At 43.8% G+C, this 22857-nt stretch overlaps 1 protein-coding gene across 13 annotated transcripts in view; it reads left to right on the top strand.

The window, feature by feature from the left end:
• Positions 1 to 22857, top strand: part of pde4d (phosphodiesterase 4D, cAMP-specific) — a 1491178-nt gene that overhangs the window by 1431519 nt on the left and 36802 nt on the right. The window contains exon 1 of one of the 13 annotated variants that reach the window (XM_038790980.1): positions 17098 to 17468. The exons of the other annotated variants lie outside the window; for them this stretch is intronic. Within the exon in view, the coding sequence (XP_038646908.1) occupies positions 17421 to 17468 (48 nt within the window). The 5' untranslated portion in view covers positions 17098 to 17420. Of the gene's footprint in view, positions 1 to 17097; positions 17469 to 22857 lie in introns of those variants that run through there. 13 annotated transcript variants of the gene reach the window in all.

Below are 22857 nucleotides of genomic sequence, written 5' to 3'. Positions count from 1 at the left end.
CATAAGTGACTAACTTCATGATCTGCTAAATATTCATATATTGGAGGAAATTGTACAGTAGTCCCTAATATATGATGACAGTTCTTGAAGCCACGTAAACCACTTTTTCAGAGTGAAAATGCTCCCTTTACTGAGTCCGCAAAAATGTTTTTTACCGATGACGAGCCTAACAACTGTACCTTTTTGTTTACATATTGCAAAAGTGCACTATTCTCTTGAAAGGTATCTCTCCAGTGTTTATGTGTGCGTGGGAGAGACAGCAATATAGGGCTTACTCTTTTGGGGTGAATGTTCGATTTCATTTATTTAAACCAACCTGCTGCTGGTATTTAAATTGACCACACTCTGAGGAATAAGAAACATATACATCTTCCCAAAACCATACTCATCACAGAATGTAAGGGAAAGGGTACAAGGGTTTCAGATCTCTCCCAAACCTGAACGGCCATCATACCTCCTCCTTGGAACTGATAGGGGCTCCCTGTCCTCAGTGGGCAAGATCTCTGTTGGCCCGACAGAGTCTTGGCCACGGAGTCAGACAGGAAGTGAAATATAAACATACAGTTATATCTCCCTTTACTGACTCAGTTGTAACTTAGGAAAACTGGACTGAGAGCCGTAAGGCAATGCTCCTTTTAATTTAATTTTTATTCATAAATTATTATGGTCAACACCTTGGTGGTCTCATTACTATTTGTCATTTTGCTACCATCATATTGACTTCCATAATAGACCTTCCCCCCCCGCCCCCCCCCCCCCATCAAATAAAAAAAAACTGAAAATGAAGACGTTAATTTAATTGCAATCCTTTACATTTTTCCTTCCTGAATCTTCACTTCAGATATTATTTTATCACCTTACTGAGGAAATACAAGGCTTCATTTATTGCCCATCCCTAAATGCTCCACGTGGTGAGCTTTCTTGTGCAATGATTAACTTATTTTTCCAAGTTTTGCCAACAATCTCTAGTTGTAAATCCCAAGCTTGGCATCTCCTAATTATCACCACTAATTTAACCCATCTTCCCTCGTACTTGTCAGCCTTGATGGTGCCGGTAGCATGGGCCATTTCCCTTCACCCTACTTCCACATTTAAACAAAATTATGTTTGGGATAGTGTAATTATTTATTTATCTTCATTGCTTTTAAAATGAAGTCTCAGTGAAGATCGGAAACAGTATTAGTTTATGATTATAGTGTTTCAACTGAATTTAGCATTATGCCATTGGCTCAAATGATTTGTACCTTTATTTTTCGAATTTCAGAGCATTGTTATCATTAAGATTTTATGTATATATACAAAGAAAAGTTAATAGAGCAGCTTATATTTGCACGCAGTATGAACATTCATGAACAGTGTGAACATGAACATTATTTAAAATATGCTTTTGTATGTGTTTTCTATTTTTCCATTGTGTGAAAGCCTTGCAAATAAGTTGTACATATTTACCAATGCTGGTAATCTGAAACAAAAAGTGAAAATGCTAAAAGCATACAGTAGGTCAATGACCATCTTATAAAGGGAAAATGCGGGTTCATCAGATTCCTGAGTCACGTTTTACAGAGGCTGGTGGATAAGCTGCATACTTTTTCTGTGAAAGTGCTGCCTGCTCCTATACACTGAAAAGCATGTGGTAGTATGTTTGCAATGTCAGTTCTATGTGTGCAGCCTTGTGATCTGAGTTGAATTGTAGTTCTACCATCTGTCTGCCAAGAATTTCACCTCATACATCATCAGCGTGGCTTGACGCTTTGAAAGCAGCACTGTATAAGGCCTTGGTTATGATAGTGAGGTAAAGCTCACGGTGACACATTCGCTGAATTGATTTATACTGATTGGAAGCTTAAAAAATTTGATTTTTATCGATTGCTGATGTGTCTAATGTGGGAAAACACTTAGTGAAGAGTTTATAAACCCTTACGTCACCCTCACAGTTTAGGCTCAACCTTTACCTGGGTTGGAAAACATCCAGTGATGGCCACTTGACAGGAGCTGATACTCTCGAGCAGTCACGCAGTAGACATTCTAAATAGGATTTTAAAATGTCATGTCATTCCAGACCAATCAGGAATGTCAACTACAAAGTGTCTGTATATTTTCAGTAACTGGAGAGTTGCCTACTACGTTACAGTCCAAAACAAAACATGTTCTGTTACTAGGCAACCCTAGTTCATCTGTTCAACCCATTCAGGAACTTCCATTTTTAACCCTACAGATCTGAGTTTTTTCCAATTTGTAAAGTTCTAGAGAGCCAATGAGTTTTTGTAACTTTCATTGTACTACGCCTCAAAATTGTGGAATTTGATTCAGTTTCAAGGATTGATCCTAGAGATTGCTGCATTGAATGAAAGTGTTTTTTTATAACTAGACAATAAATGTTGCAAATTTAACTTAAAATGTGCAAAACTATAGAAGAATAGATGATTTGAGAATAATTTCAAAGCGAGGTGCTAATCAAGAGTTTAGACGATCTCCTAAATTTAAAACCATTGTTGGTGTGACTGTTTTATAACTGTTACGGCCAAGCGAGATGGGGTCGAAGGACCTTTTGCCCTCCTCATTTGATAGCAACGGGGTTTTTGTTTTCGATTTTTTATTGGTCATGTGAATTCTCTCCACCTGAAAGTGCCTCAAAAAATAATTGTATTTTCCAATGATAACTCCAACAGCTTGTCTAGAGATCTCTCTTGGAAAGAAATTGAGATCTTTAGTCCAAGCAATTAACATTTTGTCAAAATCCCCATGAGGCCCACGGGGAACCCATTATCGATCTCCCCGTGGGGCTCGTGGAGTACGAGCTTCCCCGGTAGTGGGCAGAGGCCTACTCAGCTGGGGCTTGTAAAACCGAGCTTTGAAGCCGGCCCGAGCAGGACTGGTACGTTAGTTGTCCCAACAGGGACTGTGATTGAAGATTGTTACTGCCATGGGCCGGCCTTATGTTAAAATAAAACAAATCTTTATCCTTCCCACCACTGGCTTCCTTGGTCAATAGACATTTGGATGGTTCAATCTGACCTGGGAGAGATTGAAAAACTGCACAGATTGAGCTCCAAGGTTTTCGGAAACTGTACAAAAATGTGGAAAGGAGGAGCGATGTCCTACATCTGCAGGCCCACCAGACATCTGCTCAGCTAGTGACGGAAGCAGAGAACTGTGGCAGTCATGTGAGGAGTAAAGACCCCAGCTCCAAAAGGTTTGGCGACCTCACACAACTGATCATGATCAGTGAATGCATCTTCAATCTGCCAATTGCACTACCGGCCTCGACACTGCTCAATTCCCCACTTCCCAATAAGCAGTCTCTAAATGTTAGGACTCATTCTGGGCACTCATTTGCTCCATCACACCCTCACACACTGCTGCATGTCTCACATGCACATCTCACATGTTAGACACAGGGTGGGGTTCTCCGTTCTCCCAGCCCTGTGTATCTTGGCAGCGGGAGGAGGCGCGCCGTACACTGGCAGCGGTATTCCCTGCTCCCGCTCCTATCAGTGGTAATTCTCATTGAAGCCACCCCACACTGCCAGGAAACCCATGGCCGGGAGTGCATTGGCAGTAGGACCAGAGCATCCCGCTGCCAGCGAACGGCTGGAGAATTCTGGCCACACTGTTATCTAGTCAGCATAACCGCCACATCACCCCAACAGATTGTATGACGCTCATTGACCTATTTTGCTCTCTAGCAAAAAGATAAATAGAACATCATGTACACCTGAATTTTTAAATTGCCTGGGCAGACAAGGCTTCTCGGCAGGCAGGAGCATGAAGTTTGAATAACTGTTTGCAGCTTTTTTGTCCCACTTTCTATAGCTAGACATGTTTGAGGCATTCTAAAAGTCCCAAAAAACGTGCTGTTAGGTAACTTGGGCATTCTGAATTCTCCCTCCGTGTACCCGAACAGGTGACATGGGGCTTTTCACAGTAACTCCATTGCAGTGTTAATGTAAGCCTACTTGTGACAATAAAGATTATTGTTATAACTCTTCTGACCGTAGAGATCTCACTCAATACCTTAAAAACAGTTTTTGCATATTATGAGATAAGGATAAATTTCCTACAAATGTGTTTCTGATGTTTACTGAGAGCATGAATTTTCGTCGGCAATGGATATACGTAGTTTTAAATGGTGCAGCCCCAGAGAATGCACTTAAGTTGCAAAATTTCTAAGGTAACATCAGTGAAAATTATTTGCTGTTCATTTCTAATGAAAGAAAAAGCTTGTATTTATATAATGGACTGGATTCTCCGGTCCACCAGATACGTAGTTGCTGTTATACTGTGGGGAAATTAAGCAGCGGGTTTTGTACATATTAGGGGCCTATGTTGCACTGGTCGGACAGGCCACCTTTCCCCTTAAGGTCCGGAAATCTGCTTGCAGTTTTTTTTTGGAGGACAGCCATAGTATCACGTGGCCTGGATTGGCAGTGACAGGATTCAGCGAGCCACTCATTTTCGGGTCTGACTCCAATCCACCAGCATCAATCGGAATATTCAGCCTATTGAGTCTGCACCAAATCATTTAAGGACCAATTCAGTTAGCCCACTTCCCCAATCCTGTCCATATCTCTGCAATTTATTGCTGCTCTATTTAACCAGTTCATTTTCAAAGGCTATTATTCTGTAAAATGGTTTTGGTTCTGTTACCTCTGGTTCTTTGGCACAACAATCCCTGACGTCCGACCTAAAGTATGCTGCACAGAGTTGGACAGAATGCTCCAGCTGGGACCAAACCCGTGCTGCAACTAGCTTTACTATAACTTCCTGACCATTGTAACAGAACAAAGAAAGGACACAGAAAAGTACAGCACAGGAACAGGACCTTCGGCCCTCCAAGCCTGCGCCGACCGTGCTGCCCGTCTAACCTAAAACGTTCTACACTTCCGAGGTCCGCATCCCTCTATTCCCACCCTATTCATGTATTTGTCAAGATGCCCTTTAAACGTCACGATCCTACCTGTTTCCACAACCTTCGACAGCGAGTTCCAGGCACCCACCACCCTCTGTGTAAAAAGCTTCCCTCGCATATCTCCTCTAAACTTTGCCCCTCGCATCTTAAACATATATCCCCTAGTAATTGATTCTTCCACCCTGGGAAAATGCTTCTGACTATCCACTCTGCCCATGCTCCTCATAATTTTGTAGACCTCTATCAGGTCGCCCCTCAACCTCCGTCGTTCCAGTGAGAACAAACCGAGTTTATCTAATCTCTCCTCATAGTTAATGCCCTCTATACTAGGCAACATCCTGGTAAACTTCTTCTGTACCCTCTCCAAAGCCTCCACATCCTTCTGATAGTATGGAGACCAGAATTGAACACTATATTCCAAGTGTGGCCTAACTAAGGTTCTATACAGCTGCAGCAAGACTTGCCAAATTTCATACTCAATGCCCCTGCAAATGAAGGGAAGCATGTCACATGCCTTCTTAACTACCTTCTCCACGTGTGTTTCTCCTTTCTGTTCAAAGTTCAGGAGCCCATGGGTGCGATTCTCCGCAAATGCAGCGAATCGTAAAGGCTGCCGTGAAACTGGCCGTGTTTCACGGCAGCCTCCGCACCCCCTCCCGGAACCCGATTCTCTCCCCCGGGCGGGGCTAGCAGCGGGGCCCCGTGAAGCACGGCATCGCGGCCTTAGCGACCGTCGCTAAGTCCGCCCGCCAAGCGTCACGCAGGCTGACACGCACAATGACGTCAGCCGCGCATACGCGGGTTGGACGGCTCCCTTGAAAGAGTGCGTCCGTTGGCACGGCCGTGGTACTGCCGTGCCAACCGGGGCCCTGGATGCCCAGAACGGGCATGTTGCGGCCGTTTTTACGACGACAGCATGCAGGTATGTTACGGCACTATGTGCCGTAAAAAACGGCGAGCAGCGATTCGTGTTGTGGGGCGGCCGTGGGGGGGGGGGGAGAATAGCGGGAGGGCGTGAAAAATGTCGGGGACGCCCTCCCGCTATTCTCCGACCCATCGTGGGCAGCGGAGAATCGCGCCCCATATGCTTTATTAATTGCTTTGTTAAGCTGTCTCAAATGTTATGATTGTCCTTTAAGGGCAACACAGCAGAAGCACTGAAAAAGATGCACAAGAGCTGCATTGAGCACAAAATAGCGCCATTTACCAGTTAGGGCAGGAACCTGCAGTTGGCTGTGGCGTCAAAATCACCGAAGCAGTGCGAAGTGGGAAATAATTTCACCCGCCAACAAAACAGAAAGGTACTGAATTGGTAATCAGTTAGTTATGCTTAAAGGGGAATATGACAAATGTGAAGGTAATCACACACCTGAATCATGTCAGTTTAAGGAGGCTGAGTGTTTTTATTGTCACAAAGAGGACATTTGGTAAGCAAATGCAGAGCTAAGTCAAGATCACCGAGCAATCAATCAACCACCCAAGATAATGCAAGCATACAATGTGGAAAAACCTGTGGTACCAATGAATCTGGTATTCACTCTCTGTTTAATTTGGGGCAGCACGGTAGCATGGTGGTTAGCATAAATGCTTCACAGCTCCAGGGTCCAAGGTTCGATTCCCGGCTGGGTCACTGTCTGTGCGGAGTCTGCACGTCCTCCCCGTGTGTGCGTGGGTTTCCTCCGGGTGCTCCGGTTTCCTCCCACAGTCCAAAGATGTGCGGGTTAGGTGGATTGGCCATGCTAAATTGCCCGTCGTGTCCTAAAAAGTAAGGTTAAGGGGGGGTTGTTGGGTTACGGGTATAGGGTGGATACGTGGGTTTGAGTAGGGTGATCATTGCTCGGCACAACATTGAGGACCGAAGGGCCTGTTCTGTGCTGTACTGTTCTATGTTCTATGTTAATTAGCTGTTGGGCAGCTCGGTAGCACAAGTGGATAGCACTATGGTTTCACACAGCACCACGATCCCATTCAATTCCCCGCTGGGTCACTGTCTGTGCGGAGTCTGCACGTTCTCCCTGTGTCTGCATGGGTTTCCTCCGGGTGCTCCGGTTTCCTTCCACAGTCCAAAGACGTGCAGATTAGGTGGATTGGCCATGATAAATTGCCCTTAGTGACCAAAAAGGTTAGGAGGGGTTATTGGGTTACGGGGATAGGGTGGAAGTGAGGGCTTAAATGGGTCGGTGCAGACTCGATAGGCCGAATGGCCTCCTTCTGCACTGTGTGTTCTATGTAATGTAAAAACAGGCAAGATAGACCCTATTACTGTAATGCCCTAGGTAAATGGGAAGCTTCGGAATATAGAAGTGAACACACAGCCACTGTGATTGGGAGCATACATTTAAGTACCTAAGAGAGGGAGTCTAACCATTGAACATATAAAGGACTTCTGCCAAGTTGAAGACTTACATTGGAGAATCAATAAAAATAAGAGGCACCACGGTACCTGTAAGCTCTGGACAACAGTCTATCCAGTGATGATAATGACGGGTGAAAGACCAAGCCTTCTCAGCCATGGTTGGCTTAAAGAAACTACATTGAATTGGACTGAGATTTTTCACTATGGGAAGGAGGGACTGCCAGACTGATAAGAAAATACAAGAGTGTCTTCTATGATGAATTAGGCAAAATCAAAGGGCTGCAAGCTAAGATTTATGTGGATCCAGAGGCGATTCCTCAATTCTCTAGGGCAAGATCAGTACTATGTGCCTTACAAGAAAAAGTGGATACTGAAGTTAAACAGGTTGGAAGAGCTAGGCATTATCCAGCCAGTTCAGTTCTTGGAATGGGCAGCACCTATTGTCCCTGTACTGAAACTGGACAAGACCATTTATATTGCGTCAAAACTAAGATGACAGTTAATCAGGCCACAAAGCTGGATAAATATACAGTCCCAAGAATTGAAGACTCTATGCAAAGCTTGCAGGACATCAGTCTTACACAAAGCTGGACATGAGTCATGCGTACCAGCAATTAGATGATGCTTCCTGGGAGCATGTTATGATATACACACACAAATGCCTTTTCCAGTACAGGGCCTGCCTTTTGGCGTGTGTTCAGCATGTGCAATACCCCATGTCTTCATTGGAGTGTCTTCAGCATGTACAATATTCATTATGTTGGTCCATTCCTGGGCACAATTTTTTTCTCATGATTGATGCACTTTAAATGGATGGGCATTTTTGAGGTGAAGTCACCCGTATCACATGCAGCCATCAAAAGGTACGGCAATGCTCTTCAGCTCATGGATCACCTGAAGTCAAGATATCAGACAATGGAACCAAATTCACATGTGCTGAGTTTCAAAACTTCACCGTCCTCTAAACACATTAGAATTGGATTTTATGACCCAGCATCAAACGGACTAGCCAAGAGAGCTGTCCAAACTTTCAAGTCTAGCCTAAAGAAACTGTCAGGAGAAACCTTGGAGACCAAAATCTCATTATACCTCAACATGCAACAACAGGAGTTTCACCAGCAGAACTTCCAATGAAGCATCATCTCAGAACGAGACTGAGCCTTGTGTTCCATATTTGCAAGGGAGGTAGAAGCCAGCCAAAGTAATTAGAAAGTAAGTCATGATTCACATAGTACAGCATAATCATTGGTAAATGAAGCTGTATGCATGAGAAACATTGGTAGTCGTGAAGATGGAGCCCCTTTCATACCAAGTAGATGTGGAGGGACAGATCATTTGTAAACAGGTGAACCACTTGAGGAGTAGAGAGACGCACCAACAGTCAGTGTTGCCATCAAGAAATATTTTTGAACCAGTAAGCACCGAAATACCTGATTGACCTGTTATAGACATAAGTGATGTCTCCTTGGAAGTAAATAGTGATGAATCACCTGTGCCAGAAGAGGTACGTGTTATTGTGATCGCTGTTAATGTCAATCTTGTGAAAGCATCTCAGAGAACAGAATGATGCCACTTTACAAGGAAGAGAAATCCCCCTCAAAGACTTGATTTATAATTGTCCAGTTCATGTACATAATGTTCAGTTAATATTTAGGTCTGAGTGTATTAGTTATTGAAGATTGTATAAAGGACTTAAAGGGGGGAGGAATGGTGATTGTCCCTTTAAGGGCAACATAGCACAGTAAGGGTCAAATGGCTTGTGTGACCAATCGTGACTCTAGAGTATGGAATCGCCCCATGGTGAGAGAGGCTGCTAGAAAGGAGACATTTTGGGAGCTAACTACAGCCATGAGGCTGCTTCACAATTTTTCTTCATAAACAACCTTTTGTTTTCATTAATGAAGTCTTGAAAGTGCAATTTTACATAATACAGTAACAACTTGCACTTAACTGGCACCTTTAATGTAATAAAAGATCCCAAGGTGCCTCACAGAAGGGTTATAAAGCATATAACCCTGAGCCATATAAGGTGATCTTCAGGCAGATGACCAAAACCTTAATCAAAGATGAAGCCTTAAAAGGGGAAAGAGAGTTGGAGAGGGTTAGGCAAGGAATCCCAGAGACAAAGGCCGAGGCAGTTTAAGACATAGTCACGAATTGTGGAGCAGTTAAAATCATTCAATATACATGTACAAATACAAGCAATTCTGTATTTGAAGTAAAGCTTTCTCCATACTATTCATTATGTATCAGGCATTTTAAAAAAAATATTGTATTCAAGGCATTTTCATATAAACAATCAAAAGCTGAAGAAAAATTGTAGAACATAATAAATAACCAGTGCCCACTCCCCCAATACCGCCCCTTCTCCCATCCTGCCTTCCACATTTTAACCCCCTTGGCTCAATCCTCCTTAAAGAAGTCAATAAACAGCTTCCACCTCCGAGCGAACCCATCAAAAGATCCCCTCAGGACGAACTTGATATTCTCCAGCCTCAGGTATTCCACCAGGTCGCTCACCCATACCCCCGCTTTCAGCGGCTCCGGGTCCCTTCATCCGAGCAAGATCTCTCTCCGGACTATCAAGGAGGAAAAGGCGAAAACATTGGCCTCTCTCGCCCCCTGAACTCCCAGGTCTTTCTGCACCCCGAATATCGCTACCTCTGGACGTGGGGGCCACCTTCACCCCCAGCACCTCGGACATTTTGTCCGCGAACCCCTGCCAGAATCCCTTCAGCTTTGGACATGCCCAGAACATGTGGACATGATTCACAGGCCTCCCCACTTACCACTCACACCTGTTCTCTACCCCCTCAAAAAACCTATTCATCCATGTTACCATCATGTGTGCCCTATGTATTACCTTAAACTGAATGAGGCTCAGCCTCACACATGACGAGGATGCATTCATCCTCCGCAGGGCCTCCGCCCACATCCCAGCCTCCACCTCCCCTCCCAGCACCTCCTCCGACTTACACTTTATGTCCCCCACCAGAGCCCCCACCCAGTCCACCTTGTACAACTCGGACACCTTCCCCTCCCCTATCACCTCCTTCGACGGTACCTTATCCTGCAACCCCAAGAGCAGCAGCCCAGGAAAAGATGGCACCTTTCTCCTCACAGAACCCCAGACCTGCAGGTACCTGAAACCAATTTCCCCCGTATAAACCAATTGCCAAATCACTCAATCCCTGTCTGCCGTCACCCCCAAAACTTTGCATCCAAACCCCCCCCCCCCGACGCAAACCTATGGCTATCGCAGCTCACTGCCCACACCTAGGCACCTTCCAGTCCCAAATGTTGCCTCCACTGCCCCCACAACCTTAAGGCCGATACCAGCACTGGGCCCACGGAGTGCCTGGCCGGTGAGAACGGCAGAGGCACTGACAACAATGCCCTTAAACTCGTTCCCCTACACAAAGCCACCTCTATCCACCCCCACGTCGACCTCTCCCTCACAAACCATTTTCTGACCTTGGCGATGTTCGCTGCCCAGTAATAGTTCATCACGTTCAGCAACGTCAGCTCCCCTGTTACGTACGAATCATGTGAATTTTTAAATATTGCATTATAAATAGACTTGCCTCTTGAGGATTCTGAAGGAAAGCTACAATGGAGTCCCGCCAACAACCTTCCTCTCTAGTCAGCATTTCCTTTGCAAGCCTCATACAATATTAAAACATTTTAAAGGGACAAGCACATAAAATCAAATCGCTCCCAAATAAAATTAGAGGGTTGGTTACAATTCTTCCTTCCACTTCTCTTCCCCCCATTATCTCCTCTCCTCACCTCCTCATTCTCCACTTGCACTCCCTATTTTCTCTGCTGTAGCTCCCCATTCTTCGGGAGTGATTTTCTCACCAAGTTGCGCCCGACTTGACGAGTGAATTGTGGCAGAGCCCCAAATTGGGCTCTGCGTGTGTGCGAAACCTCACTGGGCGTGATCCAGATAATGATATTTGAATTAGCCATCAAGCTAATTTAAATATCCCTGCGTGATATTCATCCAGCTTCAAGAGTCAACAGCTGCACCTGAGGGGGGAGTCCTGAAACGGGAGGTGTAGAGGTCGGGGTACCCTTTCAAAATGGCGCCCCAATCTATGAGGAGCTCAGCTTCCCAGTTCCGGAAAATTTTCTAAGTGTGGCCTCAATGGGGAGAAACACTCAGAGGCCCAAAAAAGGCAGCGTGCCATTGAATAGCTGTGTCAGTCACGGCATTGCAGCCATCACGGAATACTCTGCCAATGCGCCCAAATCCAGACTTTGAAATTTTTCCGGTGAATCGTGCCTTCTGTCAGTCTTTCCATCACCCACACTCTTTTACTCCTCTATTTACTCTCGACCCTTTCAACTTCTCCTATTTGATGTATTACTCTTTCTTAATTTGTCTTAAATAAAATATTGACAATGCACCAGATGATACCAGTGTCCTCATTTATTACTGGAAGTATTCATCTGATTAGTTTTTTTAAAGTCTCTTTCATTAACCAGAGACACCCTTTGATGATGAATATTTTTACTGCAGGGAGTACTTTTTGTATTGTATTTTTTATTTACATTTTGCAATATCCTTTGTATGAAAACGGTTTGATGTTTGTTTCGCTTTTAGTTGTTGGGCTGGTAACAGAATCTGGGTGGAATAAATTATATGACACCATGGTTACTCTGTCAAGTCATATGATTGTTAAACTCAAATTTAAAAAAACTTGGACCATTTCTCGGAAACTTTTCTGATTAATAATGCACGAACATGATTGGAATTGTGTGTTTGAAGAATATCCTGTGAGAATTTGCATTTTCTAATAAACCAACCTCCTTATTTTGCTCAAAAACTTTAACAGAAGTCTTGGTGTATAAGTTTTAGTGATGACTCCCTTTTCTGTCATGCAGTTTGAACGCCTGCTGTCACGACATAGTTTAAAAAAAGATTTGGTGTGAGCTGCATGAGATTGGTATTTAAATATTTATTGGAACCCATCCACTATCTTTGATTTTTCTTTTTTTTTCAGCTTTAAAAAAAAAATGTCACAAACCACGCTGATGATATCTGCGAGGGTATCCCAAGTTGGAACATCAGTTTGTGGGGGTGTAGAGTTTTGTTTTTTTTGGAATGGTGTTTGCAGTCAAGTGAAGCCCAGTGAGAATAACCAACTTGGTCATTATCTGACAATTATTAAAGACTATTTATAAAATTAATGAAAGGACAAATATACGCAAACAGGACTACAATACTTTAGGAGAGTTAAGTATATAAACCACTAAGCATACACACAGTTCATGTAGAATGGACCCCTTATTCCAAACTATGGGCGAAATTCTCCCCTACCCGGCGGGGCGGGGGGTCCCAGCGTAGCGGAGTGGCGCCAACCACTCCGGCGTCGGGCCTCCCCAAAGGTGAGGAATTCTCCGCACCTTTAGGGGCTAGGCCCGCACCGGAGTGGCTCCCGCTCCGCCGACTGGCGCCAAAACTGGCGCTAACGGCCTTTGGCGCTACGCCGCCCGGTGTCGGGGCTGGCCGAAAGGCTTTCGCCAGTCAGCGTGAGTCCGCACGTGAGCCGGAGCATCAGCGGCTGCTGACGTCACCACTGGCGCATGCGCGGTGGAGGGTGTCTCTTCCGCCTCCGCCATGGTGGAGGCCGTGGCGGCGGCGGAAGAAAAAGAGTGCCCCCATGGCACTGGCCCGCCCGCCGATTGGTGGGCCCCGATTATTGCGGGACAGGCCACCGTGGGGGCACCCCCCCCCCCGGGGTCCAATCGCCCTGCACACACCCCCCCCCCCCCCCCCCCCCGGGGGCCCGCTCGCGCCGCCAATCCCGCCGGCACAGAGGTGGTTTAAATGACGTCGGCGGGAGAGTCCTGACAGCGCCGGGACTTCGGCCCATCGCGGGCCGGAGAATCGCCGTGGGGGGCACGCTGATCGGCGGGGCATGATTCCAGCTCCCGCCGATTCCCGGGTGGCGGAGAATTCCAGCCACGGCAGGGGCGGGATTTACGCCAGCCCCGGGCGATTCCCCGACCCTGCGGGGGTCGGAGAATTCCGCCCTATATCTCCGAACCCTGATCTCCTTGGGACATCCCCCTCTTCCCCAAACAACATCCTAATTCATACATTTTTAAGTCAAATCCAGCTTACAGTTGCCACACCAGATAGTGCAGAAAATCAAGTCTAGAAAACTTATTTTCCTGGTCCAGCAAAGAAATTTAAACTGCCTTTATTAAGGCTTCTGCATTAAGACTTAGATGCTAATCTAGGCTGCTGACTGTTAGATTAGGGATTTGGCTCTCTGGCTGTTAGATATAAAATGCCTCTCTGCATCTGAGGGTGCTAGAAACTACATATTATTTGTTTAGACATGAATAATGCATCTTATTACTTTTAAAATTGCATCTAATTATGCCTTTTGAATGCTTACTGTCGCTATTGCTAGATTTCTACCTGTTACTGGAAAGAGCCATGACACCTGTTGCTGGCAGATCACATCCCATCATTCCTTGTTACATTTGTGTTACTGCTGTTCCTAGGCAGATTTCTACCTGTTGCTATGCAGACTTGTTGCTGGGCAGATCCACGACAAAATTAAGCAGAACTGTCATAAGAATTGTTTTGGGGCAGAGGAGAGGACAGGTGCGATCCTCTGGCTGTTCATGCCAGCGGGATCCTCTGGTCCCACCGACGGCGCACCACCACCATTGGTTTCCCGGTGGCGTGGGGTGGACTCAATGGGAAATTTCATTGACAGCAGCGCAAGCAGAAAATCCTACCATCGGCCAGTGGTGGGCTGCCTCCCACTATTGGGAAACATACCGCAAAGAGGCCAGAGAATCTTACATTCAATGGGAAACACGTGGTGGGGGGTTGCTGTCGGTGGGGGACGACCATAAGATCCCACTGGCCCGAACAACTGGAAGATCTCACTCGTCAAGTTTCTTCCTAATGATTAGTCCAAGAATGTCAAATAATCATTTAGCGCAGATAACATAGCTGCCTACTTGGACTGAATGGCTCAGGTAAAGCTATTGAAAAAGGGGAGAATGGTAGTTAGCTTTAGTGCTCCAACTGCAAGTTTATAGTGAGAAATATTCTCCAACGTGAATTAACCCTGATACGGTAAATCTTGGAAGAGGACGGTTGCACTGTAAAGCCTCATTTGTCAGTTGCAGATGTTTAGTGGGCAATTCACCATCCCAATTCCCAGGTGACAATTTGTATGGAAAATTCCAGTTTCTGGGGAAACAGTTTGCTCACATCACTCCAGCAGAAGAGGACAGAGGAACTTTTGAATGTCCAGACTCACCTAACACGAGAAAGAAAGAAACATAGAAATTGGTAGCGGTTAAAATTGTACACACTGCAGCCTCAATGAAACAGTGATGGAGGCATGAAGCTTTGAGATGGTGAATGTTAATTGCACAGTAATTAAATGTTTTCTTGCGTTCAGGTGGAGGGCATTGACTGCAGGATGCTCCAATATAGGGGAGCAGAATAAACTGTGGTTATTGCGTTTGGAGGGCATGTTTGTAATATGTGTCTTTGTAAATAAAAGCTTATAAGGTGTGCAAAGAATAGCTTTCAGTTCTATCCTTCATCACTTGGCCACCTGGAATAAAACTGTGGGTGGGGTGCAGTCGATACCTAGGTGGTATCCAATTTGTGAATGTTGTTGGAGCTGCATTCATCCAGGCAAATGGGAAGTATCCCAGCACAATTTGACTTGCAGTGTTGAATTCTTGTGCTTCAGACTTAAATGCAGCTTCAAAACCTTCAGCCACCATGTGTTTGCATGTTGTGATTGCTGGGTTTAGAAGCAACGAATAGCATCTGTGATGGTTCTACCATAGATGAGAAGCAAAAATGGACACTAAGATCCATCTAGTTTGTCTTTGGCCATCTTGGTGATTGCTGGTTACAACAATGATGGAGTTATTGACTAACATTAACAATCAATCTCAAATCAATTAGTCCACAACAGACCCAGTTATAATGCGAGGTAAACTCCAATAGTGCGGAGTTTTGGTAGCCAGAAATCCAAAGTCATCTGTTCCTCCCATACAGGACTTGTAACTGTAATATTGTAGGTCAACATCTATTGATGCCACCAGCTAGCAAGGCTCCATATTAAAACAGCATCCTCACTGGATTTACTGTTTCAAACACTGGGAAATCAGGAAGGCCACAAATTGGACAGGCTGACCTGCACTTCTTTCAGGTGAGGCTGCACTCTGGAACTAAAGCCACGTAAAACTGACCCGGCAGCTTTCAATGAGGTTTTCTTGTTTCTCTTGATGTAACCAAAAGGACATCAGCAATTAACTGAGGGTGTTAGCTATGTGCAGAGGCTGAATAGAATCAGACTGCTTTCATTAGAATGATGGAGATTGAGGGGCAACCTAATGCAGGTCTACAAAATTATGTGAGGCATGGATAGAGTGGATGGGTAGGCACTCTTACCCAGGGTGGAAAGGTCAGTCACGAGGGGGAAAAAGGTTTAAGGTCCATGGGCAAAATTTAGAAGAGATGTGCGGGGCAAGTTTTTTTACACAGAGGGTGGTGAGTGTGTGGAACACGTTGCCAGGGGAGGTTGTAGAAGCAGATATATTAACGGCATTTAAAAGGCATCTTGACAAATACATGGATAAGATGGGTATAAAGGGATACGGCATGAGGAAGTGCTGAGGGTTTGGCCAAGGGTGGTATCATGAGCGGTACAGGTTTGGAGGGCCGAAGGGCCTGTTCCTGTACTGTATTGTTCTTTGTTCTAACCTTAGCCTTTGTTTCCCTGATATGAAGTTTCCAGTTCCATAAAGCAAAGCCCCAAGTATGCACAAGTTCAAAGAAAATATTAACAATTATTTGCTGAACCAAGGCAGCTGAACAGACATTTGGACAACAAGAAGTTTGAGATTTACCTAAAGAAACCTTTCTCAACCTCTCGGCTCCTGGCAGCCAACAAATCTGTGAAATATCTGTCCTAATTATTTTTATCCATTATTTTATCTTGCCATACTACCTTAAATGGCCAAAAAGCAATTTGTTTTCAAAGGCTATGTCCGATTATTACAGTACTTTCTTTGAATTATTTTTGTTTGAAGTAACAAAATATTTTAAAAATCTTATAGTGTGATTAGAAAGCAGTAGCATTTCAATAACAAATTCATTCTTCTCATGATTGAAGTATGGACGTAAATGCCAGGTCCAAGACCTTTGCTCAATCTAAAGGTCAATAGGCTGAATTAAGCCAAAACCCACTGGATAAAATAAATTATGTAAGCACCAAGGTAGGAGAAAAGAATTCAGCTGCTGCCTTTGTTTAATCTATCGCAATTTACTCCTTTCATCCTTCCTGGGAACGTACAGCCTGCAGGCATCTCTGCAGATGTCGTCAGTGGAGCTCCTTTGTCGTTTCACTGAGGCATGCTTAAGTAATGCAGGAAGAAACAAGAAATAATTGACCATATTTTATATTACTCTTATTTTATGATTTAAGAGTAGAAGGTGTGATGTACAATGCATTCCTTGTTGTTAGATGACAATGAAATATGAAGCCTAACCAAGCATTTACATAACGCTTAAACTGAAGGAAAATTATCATTAAGTGGCATTTAATGGAGTAATGAAGCAAACCCCTAATCCCTAAGGATATGCTCTCCATTTGACCAATCAGCAGCAGGTACCTAGCTTTTTGAGAAGCTAGCTCTTGTCTCTGTTCATGAGAGTAAGAATTCATTGGCTGTCATGTCTGCAAAGTAGGTGGGTTCACCGTATAGCGTGCATGGCAGTTGTGTGCTCAGACCCTTATTTGGTATCTGTTAGCACAACCAGTCCTTTCAGCAGCGAAGCTTCCTCACATGCATTATTCACTCACTAATATTCCAAGGAGATTCTCGTCCATAGATGCCTCTCCAAAGCACTCCTTTTGGTCAGGATTTTCCATTGATTTAGTAAACTCTATTTCACCAAACTGGATTCCACAAATGGCCACTTTATACCAAACAGGTGACAAAGCATTGGGATTTAAGAGCCATATTTTCCAGACATACCTGCTGTATGAATAATCTGATGTACTGATTTCTGGGACTGCTTCGATCCAAGTCTTTGGGGAACTTCAGATTTTACTACATTTCTTAGTGGGTTTTTTGTGAGAACAGAATTGCAAGATGCCTGAAGCTAATTATTTGCTTTCTGTTTCTTGGGGCTACATAAAGGTATGTAAACCAAACCTGCTTTTATCATTGTATAGAATTTAAAATAATTGTCGTTATTATAAGAGGATTACTTTTTTAACTATTTAATTTTACTGTTACCTTTGTATCCAAATGTGTATTCCTGTGAATGTATCTGCAGGGATTATACTGCATCTACCCTCTTTATGTATTGGCTCTGGCTTTTACACTTGCCTTTGTTAATTCGGATGAACATGGTGGGCACTTGCAAAACTGCTGAAGCACATTTCTGTCGAGGGTCACTTGAGATACAGTGGAGTTATTTCCAATTCGAATCATTCACATGATTTTTTTAAAAAATAGGCTTTTTATATCATTTTTATGCGGTGTGAGGTTTTTTAAAAATTAAGTAATGCTTACTGTAAGTGGAATTCAGTCAGTAGTATGGTTTGCTTAGCAATGGTAATTGGAACATCAAGGGAATTTTCTGACACATGTACTGTTGATCAGAATGGAATAATCCACCATCTTGAAGCTGATTGACATGAAACTCATTAATTTGTGTCCAGTTTAATCTGTAAGATTTCCTCTCAACAATACTTCTGAGTACTCAACTAGTTTCCCAGGATATGCATTTATGAAGATTTAGTGAAATAAATTAAGAGGAAACATATCAAAGTCTAGTGATCAACAAGAATAACTTTTCCAATAATATAAAGGGCAAAATTCATAAAGAAAACTAAAAATGTCTCTATTCAACTACCTGGTCAATTAATAATTAGGTCATATATCAGATCGTCAGGATTAACCATAAAGGAATTTTGTCCTTTCTTAATGGTTCACACTCAGATCATATAATCAACTCTTTTGCAATCCTATTTTCCTAGTTTTTCAGTACATTTTACAGATTGAATCATATTTAGAAATTCTGTTCTGTTGACCTTCCTTTCACATATAATGTGACGTTATAATGTGACATATAATGAACGTTATCTATGAAGATAAGACTTTGATCATCTCAACCCTTTTCATTGCTGTTCATTAAGCAATTTGTTTTAGAAAGTTTCCGAGGAAAATGGGTTTGAATAATAGTTTTTGTTTAAAGATGCTCCTAAGTTAGCGACTGTGATATCCTCCAAATCCTTTTGCCACACACCACCCACAACCTCCATTTTGACATTGGAGTTTGCTTGTTCAAGCCATCTTATCATGTGACAGCAATATGCTCAAATGTGTTATAAAGCCTCATCTGATAACTATAGACCAGCTGCTTTCATTTTGTCAAAATGCAATCCCAGTTGACTATGACAGCAGCAGGTGTATTGATCTGGCCAGTTGCTTTGGCTTGCATGCGAAATATCAATCAGTTTGAAGTCTGATAATAACTCCGAGCAACATTATCACAAAAATAGCAGTTTCTTAAGTTAATTTTCACTTAGGCAACTGATTCTCTTGCTAAATTTACATAATGATATCCTAAGGCTCTAAAGAGCCAGATCTAATCTAAAAATAAGCTTAAAGCTTTCATCTAGTATGACTGTCACGCCTAAGAGTTGAAATATTTTCAAGGAACAGTGTAAAAATATGGAAATTACATTTACGGTGTGAAACTATCAAAGAGCTACATGAGCACTCATTTCTGTCTTGCCCTTCATCCCCAGCAAGATGTCTTTCTATTTTATTTGCATTTTTAGCTTTTCAGGATCCAGATCTGTAATTGTACCTGGGATGATAGGCAGACAACCATCAATTATTATGTTGTGCCTGGCTAGTTCTAAACTGAAAACCATGGCAAAACCTCTTGATGGTTTTTTTTCACACTTGTCTCCCTGCTTCGCTGCAAGTTAATTCACATTAAAACAGTGCCTAATCCTCCCTGGTTAAAATAAAGCTGGTTAACCCTTTGCGAACCTGAACCAAGATGGTGTCAAATTTGATCCGTGCGATGGAATCCTCCGATCATTGGGATTCCCTTTTCCAGCTGGCAGTGCACCCCCGTCCACAAGTTTCCCGGTGGCATTGAGTGGCCTCATTGGGAAATCTTATTGACAAGCGGCAGGAGTAGAGAATCCCACCACCAGAAAACAGCAGATCGCTGCCAAGAAACATGCAGCTGGGAATCAGAAAATCCCGCCCCTGGTCTCTGCTGAGCTACCTGGGGCTGATCTTTTGTCTCCCCATTAGTGTCAGAAAGGCCAAAGTGGAGGACTGCGGGATTGCAATTTTGAATTTTTCCAATGATTTTCATTGCCTGCTATTGTTGCCAGGTTGGAGAATTGACATCAATGAGCAGGTTATTACTGAATAAGTGCCGTTTGATAGAATTGTCATCACTTCCCTCACTTTGCTGATATCGAGGTAGACTGAAAAGGTGGTAAATGGTCAGGTTTAATTTTTCCTGTATATTGTGGACAGGACATACTTGGGTCATTTTTCACATTGCCAGGTAGATGCCAGTGTTGTAGCTGTATTGGAATAGATTGGCTAAGATCATGGCTAGTTCTGGAACATAAGCCTTCATTACTACTGCCGGAATGTTGTCTTTGAAATATCCAGTACTTCAGCCACTTCTTGAGATAACATCGAGTGGATTGGATTGACTGAAATCTAGTATCCGTGATGCTGAGGACCTCAGGGAGGGGGTAATATGGATCATCTATTCGGCACTTTGGCTAAAGATTATTAGAAATGCTTCAGCCTTCTCTTTTGCACTGATGTTCTGGGCATCCCCATAATTAACAATAGAGATATTTCTGGAGCCTTCTCCTCCAGTTAGTTGTTTAATTGTCCATCACCATTCATGACTAGATGTGGCAGGACTACAGAGCTTAGATTTGAGCTGCTGCTTGTGAGATTTCTTAGCTCTGACTATTGCTAGTACACAAGAGTGGATGTCAGGCAAGGCTAGGATTGATCTCTGCAGTGACCCAGCTCCCAAACATCCAACTATCTTGCTGTAGCTGAGTGCTGGATTTTCCCACAGACCTCAAGAACCTGCCGTGGACCAAATGGGCATTCCGAGTCCACTCATCCAGCATGGGACAGGCTCTGCAATTTTCCAGGAGGCTGTCTCTAAACACAGCATCTAATTAGGGACATTGGGCAGGCTCTCAACGTTCCCGGTACAATCAGAAGGTCAGATCTGGAACCTCAACAGCACCAATGGGTGTCTGGGTGCAGCAAGGCAGGTCAAGACCATGAGGATACCTCAATATAGAGTCACCTAGACTGGCCTGCACAGCCGTGATCAAGGCCCGGATCCAGTAACCAGAATCTAGGCCAATGGGTGCATCAGGGTGGATATTCCATTTGATTGATCACAGCTGCAATTGCAGCCCCTCCATTGTGGCATGGAGTCTCTGGCTATGTCATAAAGTTATCCCTTAATGGAGCTTTAACAGCTGAGATTCTTTTGCCTGCCTCCATGGAGTCTCTTCCAAGCCCACTCCTTGGTGAGGAGCCTGGCAGCAGGAATGCATCAGCACCTCCCCACTTTTCCAAATCTGCCTCCAGGATTGGGAAAATTCCACCATCGCATTTAAAACCTTCTCTTGGGTGGAGTACAAAATGGCCACAGGAACTATAGCCCTGGAAAAATTTGAGTCTTTCTCACACCATGTACAATCTACTCAGAGGAGAGGATGATATTTGCAAAGAAAAACAAAATAATTGTGAAAAAACATGAATGAAGTCACTGCAAAATCACAAAGCAGTTGGACATTCTATAGAATGGATTTTTAGAAGTACTGTGCCAAGAGCAGAACATTTAAACTTATTAAGTTATATCAAGTGACCTTATTGAAAAATATGCGCTTAGATTTTTGAAGTGTGATGTAGATTCCACTGTGTATCCAAGAAGGCAGATGGACCCTAGAACCAAAACTCCCACCCCCATTTCTGGCAGAAACTGATTTCACTGGAGAGGAGGGGTGAACCAGTGTGGGATGTGTCACCCACATATGAGAAACTCAATGCTGAGTTGAAACCGGTCCCCATTTTTGCTGGAGCGAAGGCTTTATTACGCAGTGTAATAGGTACACCTCTCTAGAGCAGTTCCAAATGCTAAAGAAGGACGGATAAGGCCTGTAAAGATCTTTAAAGATTGCAAAAAAATTGCCTGCCTTTGTCTGCATTGCAAAAGATCTGTTCCAGCAGTTTCAATAGCTGTTGGTTGACATCACCCTATAAATGCTATTTTATTGCATTATTAATGATTATCTGCTTTCCACAAGCACTCATTATCATGGGGCCAGTAAGCTCACAGTTTTATTGAGAGCGCAAAGAGGTTATTATATTATTAGCTGTCTTTGATGGGGTGATGTGAATGCAATTTTTTATTTTTATAAGGTATTAAGTTATTGAAGGAATTTAATTGTAGTGAATGGGCTTTCATGAATTAACGTTTTTGTTTTATAGAATGAAGTCTCAAATAGATATTTAAAATTTTATTTTAGTTCATCTCCGCATGGCTCTTGAGGTCACCCAAGGTGGATACTGGTGTGTTGACATGGACGGTGTAAATGCAAAGCGCAGTGGGTGGGGGCACAGAAATTGGCATAAGTTGGCACAGAATTGTCATACAGGCTATAAAAGGGCAGCATGGTAGCACATGGGCAGCACAGTAGCACAAGTGGCTAGCACTGTGGCTTCACAGCGCCTGGGTTCCAGGTTCGATTCGCCGCTGGGTCATTGTCTGTGCGAAGTCTGCTCGTTCTCCCCGTGTCTGCGTGGGTTTTCTCCGGGTGCTTCGGTTTCCTCCCACAGTTCAAAGATGTGCAGGTTAGGTGGATTGGCCATGATAAATTGCCCTTCGTGACCAAAAAGGGTAGGAGGGGTTATTGGGTTATGGGTGTAGGGTGGAAGTGAGGGCTTAAATGGATCGGTGCAGACTCGATGGGCCAAATGGCCTCCTTCTGCACTGTATGTTCTGTGTTCTATGTGGGTTGAGTACAAACACATAGGTTGACATGAGTTGTCAAGTATAGGCATGACAACAAAATGGAAAAGAGCTAACTAAATAAAGTGTTTCTCCCTCTTGCACTTTTTTATTGTATGAGGAATATTCACAGAGATAATGCTAAGTATTTTGAAGCAAATAAAGAGAGATGATGGGGTGCAAAGGTTGAGGGATAGAGGGCTTAATGTTTCAGGACAAATCTGGGACAAAGTCCCAGAGAACTGAGGCAGACCTTTTAAACAGCCACATCGGCACTCAACAACCCCTGTAGCCAGCTCCAGTCGGCATCCATGGTGACGGGCCCAACCTTATCCCGCTTACCCTTCCCAGGAGCAAAGACCATGCCATTGAGGGCACTTTTCCCAAGATGAGTGCGGTGAGCTGGAAAAATTCCGGACTCAGCTCACACACCTCAGGAGTGAATATCCAGGCCATAAGATTCTGAGAGGGGTTCACAGGGTTGATGCTAAGAGT

Source organism: Scyliorhinus canicula, chromosome 3 (genome assembly GCF_902713615.1).
Source record: "Scyliorhinus canicula chromosome 3, sScyCan1.1, whole genome shotgun sequence".
NCBI lineage: Eukaryota > Metazoa > Chordata > Chondrichthyes > Carcharhiniformes > Scyliorhinidae > Scyliorhinus > Scyliorhinus canicula.
Note: the sequence above shows the minus strand (reverse complement) of the source record. Positions and strands in the feature narration are given on the sequence as shown.